We start from the raw sequence: 7,488 nt of genomic DNA, 5'->3' as shown, positions 1-7,488 counted from the left end.
ATGGGAAACCTTTAAAAAATCATTACATTTTTTTGAGAGGGTAGAATCCCCTTCCATTAACAGATTCCCTAGTGATTCACACCCTCCTTGATCATTTTGACTAAGAATGGTGTCTTCTGGCGATGATATTGTCCTCCCAACAACAGTCCCCTCAAAATGGATGATTTACCCGAATTCCCCAGCTTCTGAGACTGCTTCCACAAGACTGTCAAAGACCGTTTTGAATGACATCAGTAACATCTTTCAGGATTGAGCAGGAGACCCTTTGTGTGGTGAATCCATGATATGCCAGTGTGAGAAAAGGAAGGTACTAATCTTCTTGAATTCCATAGTGTGAGAAAGGGAAGGCAATAAACTACTTGAATTCCATTTTCTCAAAAATAATGTCTACTTTTTTAACTAAATTACTTTTCCTCTAACCTTTATTTCTGCTAAATGTACCAGCATAACATACTGGTTATTAGCATATTTCTCATCTATTGATTAACTTTTATTTTATTTTAAAGAGGGATTCACACTTTCTAGGCTTTAGTTCATATGTATGGGCTCCAGTTACTTCTCTCTTTTCATAAGCACAATTAATTTGCTATGCAAGTCAAATATGCAGTGAGTTCAAGCAGCCAATTGTCTTCCTTCTGCAAAGATTATGAAAGACATTTTCTCCATCCTTGGTAGGCTGAATTTTTCCATCACTGCCACCTCTGTATCTCACAATTTTTCTTTTTATTTATTCAAGCTGTTAGACTGCCATTCTCCTTACTCTGTGCACTTCCCAAGTAGATACCTGGTCCTCAGTCCTACATATCATATACTACATTTTATTTTAAAGACTCAAGCAGATCATATTTGACCAACCATCCAACTCTGGTCCAGCGCACTAAGCAAGGAAGGCCTGTCATATGACCTGAACTATGATAATTCTAAATCGTCATTAGGGTTAATAACATGGCTGATTAAATTACAATAACTTCTTCCCAATTAGCTAACCGCTCTCTGCTTTATTAACCTTCCTTCTAAATAGAAATTAAGCTTCTCAAAGCAATTGTTTTTATTATACAAGCACATGGGAATCTTTTATGTAATTAAATCAAATTGGATGCAAATTTCTTTTACCTTGTTGGAAATTTTATACGGATGGGGTAATTAGGAAAGGAATGTAGTCCTGTACAGTTCTAGGATTCTTTTATTATGCAGTGTAGTGGAGTTGTCATTTACAGTAAATGCCAGTATGCTGGTATTATTTCTTTAAACTTAATTCTAATGGGGATTCCAGGTAATTATTTGGATTTTATATTTCTTCCAGGATTATAAAAGGAGGATAGACTATTACAGTTAATTTATGATTACTATTATTAGCTCTGTGACCCAAAAGTATATGCAAATATCTTTTTCTTAATCAAAGTAATACTATTAAATTCTCATTTGTAAATGATGCAACTTAATTGCATCTCTATGTGTTTGGAAATTGCTTCATAACCACTTGTCAACAGAGAAAACTTGATGGCAAACATCAATGAGCAAGAAAAGCATAGTCGACAGTTGAGAGATGAGCAAAAAACTGTCAAGGACCTCATGCAGTCTTCTACCAACCAGTTGGCTATGTGGCAGGATGTTGTCAAGTGAGTGATTCAGCTTTAACACGTTCACGTAATGTCTTGCCATGATTGAATATATGACTGATAATTAGTCTACTCTACTGTCTGTATTTTAATATAGTAAATTATTTAGAGAAAATTATTTAAGAGATATCCTATAAGTACAGTAAGAAAGTTTGTGAATATCACAGTAATTTATAAAATTGGAACCATATAGTATGCCAGAAGAGGCTTGAATAATAGAAAATTGATTTATATGTAGCTATTTAAATAAAAACCACAATTTTGACGAAAACCCAATATAGTGCACAAAATATGAGACTTAAATTAGAGAAAATTATTAAGCACACAATGTCTTAAATCAAGCTCTCCTGGAAGGGAAATAGGAAACACTTATATGTGAAATTCCTATACATTATTGCTGAAACTTGTAGGTTTCACATATTGAAACATATTTGAAATTTTTTTCCTAAACTTACTCATATAAGATGATTGATTTAGAAAAACAAACATAACATTAATTATGGTCCTTGATTGATACTGAATATATGCTATTTAATATACAGTACTATATACATTTACTTTATATTATTTTATAGAAAAGTAAATTTTCAATTTAAAAGGATTTCATGAAACAACTTTAATACTGTACAACAAACATAATTTTGATAAAATTTTCCATTTCTATACTCACCTGATGTTCATATTGCTTCTTCTTCAGAAGCTCTGTTTAAACAACACTTACCTGTAAAATTTGAAAATATAAAAATTTTCCCATCCACTTTCCCTTCAATGAATACAGTACATGCCCTTAACTAATAAATGGAACCTTATAGCTGTAAGTGGTAAGAAGCCCCGAGTTGCCATGTCAGATACTCTTTGGCTCTTCAGTTTTGAAGTCAAAATTATCCCTACCTCTTGATACCCTGAGTCAGTGGTGAGAAGGGTTGACATGTACTATATGAACATCAGGTGAGTTTAGAAATAAGAAATTTTATCGTTAAAATTCTGTCTATTTCTATGAACCTCCTTGATGTTCATATTGCTGACTCCTACACTGTTGTAGGTGGGGTGCAATTGAAAGAAAGAGAGATAATTCTAAGTATAAGTAATGCAATCCATTTGAAGATTACTAACGTGGTGTAGATTACTTGTTTAGATTACTTCAAACAAGCCATGTAGGTTTAGATTACTTCAAACAAGCTATTTCAAATATGGTTTGAAAGACGTGATTCCAGATTGTTTACTAAAGAAATTTAAAATACCAGACTTTAGATTGTCTCTAAATATTCATTTTGACCTAGCTGATACATCTGATTGATTATAAATTGAATAATGAATTCAGGCTCATATTTTCATAGATAAGAAAGTAGTAAATTAACTGAAATGTTCTAAATCCTTGTAAGCTTCTGTGACCAAATTTTTAACCAGGAATAACATAGCATTATCAGTCAACATTCAATTAGGGGACTCTATGGTGTTTTTTTTCCAATAAGTTATTTGAATTATTGAATTTCATAAATGCTCATTACAAGATTATAAGATATTATTATTATTATTATTATTATTATTATTATTATTATTATTATTATTATTTGCTAAGCTACAACCCTAGTTGGAAAAGCAGGATGCTATAAGCCCAAGGGCTCAAACAGGGAAAAATAGTCCAGTGAGCAAAGGAAATAAGTCAACTATGTGAGAAGTTATGAACAATTAAAATGAAATATTTTAACGACAGTAACAACATGAAACAGATCTTTTATATATAAAGTATAAAAAGATTTATGTCAGCCTGTTCAACGTAAAAACATTCGCTGCAAGTGAAAATCAGCTGATTTCTTGGTGTTTTTACCATTATAAAAGAGGGTTGCTGCAAGTACAATGAGAGAAATCTTTTGATCTTAGAGGTACTAGCGCCTACCTGTACCCCACTAATGTTAGTGTTCAATGAGCTAGTGGACAAGCTTGTAAGCAATCAGTATACATTGTCATATGAAACATGATTAAAACGATCAATTTTAGTTAAAACTTCGTTTTCTCATCACAATTTATAGGAATCATACAATGTGCCATGCTCTCCACATAAGTAATATGAGACTGATTAGAAGCACTTACTTCAGTGAGTGAAGGGATATTAGGGTCAAGACCACGCATGCGGTCGTGTGCCTCATAATCTAGTACAGTAGTCTTATACAACAACGAAGATTGCAATACTTCAAGGGTTTAGCTGCAGAAGGAACTAAAGTATTTAAAGATTTTAAGTCTCTGGCTGAGGCTTTTGAATCTGTAGTACACAGTGTACTTTCAGAATGCTATCAAAATTAGATTGAACTTTGGGAGTAAAGTTAGTTTTGGCAACGTGATGAGAAGGACCAAAATTACCATTATTAAGGGAGGATTCACTGGACTTCTGAATTTTAACAAAGAAAGCAAGTGATGTCAAGTGCTTGTGAAGATTATCACTATCGAAGGATGGCTGAAACTGTGTATTGTCCAAAGGTCGAGACATGTCATTATTATACTTATTCCTCGCTATAATCAACTAGCCTAGTCTTCCCAGGATTATCTCTTGAACTAACATGTTTTCTTTTGTGCTTGTAATTCTTAACTAAATCGGCAACCATTGAAACATACTTTCCATGTGGTATACCATGAATGAAACGCGATCTTCACATCAATTATTTAGATAATTGCCCCAACACGATACAAAAAAATGGGGTACAGATCATGTTTTCCCAGAAACAATTCCCATGCACATTACAAGCAGTCGTTGCTTACAAAGCCAAGGGAACCCATCTTAAATTTATAATGCATATTATTATTATTATTATTATTACTTGATAAGCTAAAACCCTAGTTGGAAAAGCTGGATGCTACAAGTCCAAGGGCTCCAACAGGGAAAATAGCCCAGTGAGGAAAAGAAATAAGGAAAAACTACGAGATTAATAACATTAAAATAAATTTTTCATATACAAACTATAAAAACTTGTAAATAACTAGATAAAAACTGCAAAATAACAAGAGGAAGAGAAACAAGATAGAATAGTGTGCCCGAGTGTATCCTCAAGCAAGAGATCTCTAACCCAAGACAGTGGAAGACCATGGTACAGAGGCTATGGCACTACCGAAGACTAGAGAACAATGGTTTGATTGTGGAGTGTCCTCCTAGAAGACCTGCTTACCATAGCTAAAGAGTCGCTTCTACACCTATCAAGAGGAAAATAGCCACAGAATAATTACAGAGCAGTAGTTAACCTCTTGAAAGAAGAAGAATTGTATGGTAATTTCAGTGTTGTCAAATGTATGAGGAAAGAGAATGTGTAGAGAATAGGCCAGACTATTCTGTATATGTGTCGGCAAAGTTGAAATGAGCCGTAACCAGAGAGAGGGATCCAGTGTAATACTGTCTGGCCAGTCAAAGGACCCAATAACTCTCAAGCGGTAGTATCTCAACGGGTGAGTGGTGCCTTGGCCAGCCTACTACCTACTACATGCAAACAATCTGGAGCATGAGTGATCGTGGCTGATGTGACGGAGAAAATGAATTGACAAAGAGTGTCTGGCACAGAACTTTTGCACTTCTTACCATATACTGCTACAATATTCCATTGATTGGTTAAGGGCAAGTATTTATTAACAGATAATAGAATGGGAAATAAATGGCAATTAAACTAGAGAAGAAGCAATATGAACATCAGGGCAGGTTCATAGAAATAAAGATGGAATTCTTAGAATGCTGTACTAACATCCATTTCCTTATTCACTATGGCCAATGATAAATTGATTGCTTAAAATATTTTGATTGATGAAGTTAAGTATGCATATATGAATACTGATTTGGGGAGATTTAGTATCCATACATATATGGGATTTTTTAAAATGCATGATACAAGGAATTTTGCTAGCTACATTGGTGTGTTAGTAATAATGTTACAATTGATGAATGTTGATTTTAATGAGGGATGGAAAACATTTCTTATTAGACACCTTGCCTAACTGAAAGCACATTGCTTTCTCATTTTTCCCTAAACTTTTTTGTGTCTTAAATTCCAGAATTCTTGAGCTAAAGAAAAAGTGTATGGAAGCAGCAAGAAGTGGGGGAATTATGACAAGAAACAGTGGAGGAGAAGCTCTAGTCTTGACTTAGAAACCTGAAATTGCTTTCAGAAATTAATATGTACTCTATTCCTAATTCAAGACTTTTCATAGAATTTGAATGAGAATTTTGACAGTAAAGAAAATATCATGATTTTGCAATGTTTGTTGAATACCGTAGCTGCATAGCAATAGAGTCTAATCCTGTGGTTACATAATTTGCCACATTATCTTAAATATATCTCAATGGAAAAAAACTGTATATGGAAACTCATTACCACAGTTTGTTAAAATATATCAGTAATATCATGTTGCACTATTTTATTGTATTTAAGAGTATAAGTAATGACTTTTTATCATTCTGGTCATGTCCATCATGAATAGTAAATTCATATAGGAACTGGAGATGATTATAACTATGCTTAAGCAAGCTTTATAATTTGAGCAAAATTTAAGGGTAATAGAACTGCAGAGTTTCTTAAGATGGTAAAGAAGAGTTGGTTTCTTCACTACTGTGGCATTAGAAAAGGTTTGTCCACTGCCATGGCAATTCAGTCATCAAGTATATAGGACTAAAAAGCTATGGAATACCTGATGCAAAGCAATTGAGGATGGAATACTGTCCCTTCCCACAAAGCAAAGGATTTTTAAAAACAAAAGTGAAGAGGAATCTAAAATTAAGGAACATATATTGCAAAGAAAACTATAGAATATATTTGTATGCTGGACCAAATATACGCTAATTTAAGGAATTTTCAAGGAGGAAAATTACAGTTCATGGACAAACTTCCAAGTACTGTACTCTATTTTTTTTCCCGCAAGAATTTGACATTAAGAATTAAGGCCAGTTTGGAAATGCATCATTTGGTCTTTTTTTTTTTTTAGTTAGAATGCAGGACTTGGATTTTTGAGGATACGAATAAGAAAACATTATATCTGGAGAATGTATGATATTCTTTTTTTGAAGGAGTGTGTGTGACTAGACTTAAGGATTTGAGCTGCTAAAACTTTTATAATCTCAATTCTCAATGAGTCATGAGCTTGAGTATGTGCATCCCCGCATAGTTGGTAGCAGCAAGAATAAGCCAAGTACTACTGTTATTTGTTTTTATACTCAGTTAAGGTTCATATTGCTTCTACTGAAAGCTGTGTCAAAATCTACCCCTAAAATGGAAATTTTTCTTTCTCTTCTTCACCTCCACAAGCCTTTACATCTGGAAAGCACCATTAATTAGTAAATGATAGACATATTAACTTATTCTTTTCAGTTTTATTGTCTCTGACATTAGATAAGACTTCTTTATTTGTATTAGGCAGTTCATTTTGAATTAATAAAACAAAATATAAATCAAATTTTTCTTGGTTATGTGTAGTAGATATATGCCGGCCAGTGCTGCCGAAAGTTGGTATTTTTATTATCGAGTTAATAAATTCCACACTTTATATTTATAAAGAGATGTTGTATGCTGTAAATATAATATGAAGTTATGAATAGTAAATAAGTCTTTCATTATTTGGTTTCCCCATCGATATCAATATAAACATTACAATTACTGTATTGTAAAGTCTATGAAATTGTGAATTCTGTGGCTCTGGGAAAGAGTTCAGCAGTTGATGTTGCTGACTGACTGTAGACCCTAACTCTTAAATCATTGAACAAATGGAAATTGCCACACAACAGTTCAGGTTGACTTTTGAAGTTATTGAATCACCAGATTAAGAAAAATCTAAAAGTTCATTCTTTTTCATATGACTGAGTATTTTTTTTTTTTTTTTTGTTAATTTTGTAGAACTCATG

General features: G+C 33.1%; 1 protein-coding gene across 1 annotated transcript in view; it reads left to right on the top strand.

Annotated features, from left to right (window-relative positions):
* The window catches only part of LOC137642192 (intraflagellar transport protein 81 homolog), an 89,395-nt gene extending 82,289 nt beyond the window's left edge, over positions 1 to 7,106 (top strand). Inside the window, exons 14-15 of the mRNA XM_068374733.1 lie at positions 1,491 to 1,619; positions 5,649 to 7,106. Of these exons, the coding sequence (XP_068230834.1) occupies positions 1,491 to 1,619; positions 5,649 to 5,742 (223 nt within the window). The 3' untranslated portion in view covers positions 5,743 to 7,106. The remainder of the gene's footprint in view (positions 1 to 1,490; positions 1,620 to 5,648) is intronic.
* Positions 7,107 to 7,488: the final 382 nt, after the last annotated feature.

The sequence above is a fragment of the Palaemon carinicauda genome, chromosome 6 (genome assembly GCF_036898095.1).
Source record: "Palaemon carinicauda isolate YSFRI2023 chromosome 6, ASM3689809v2, whole genome shotgun sequence".
Classification (NCBI taxonomy): Eukaryota; Metazoa; Arthropoda; class Malacostraca; order Decapoda; family Palaemonidae; genus Palaemon; species Palaemon carinicauda.
Note: the sequence above shows the minus strand (reverse complement) of the source record. Positions and strands in the feature narration are given on the sequence as shown.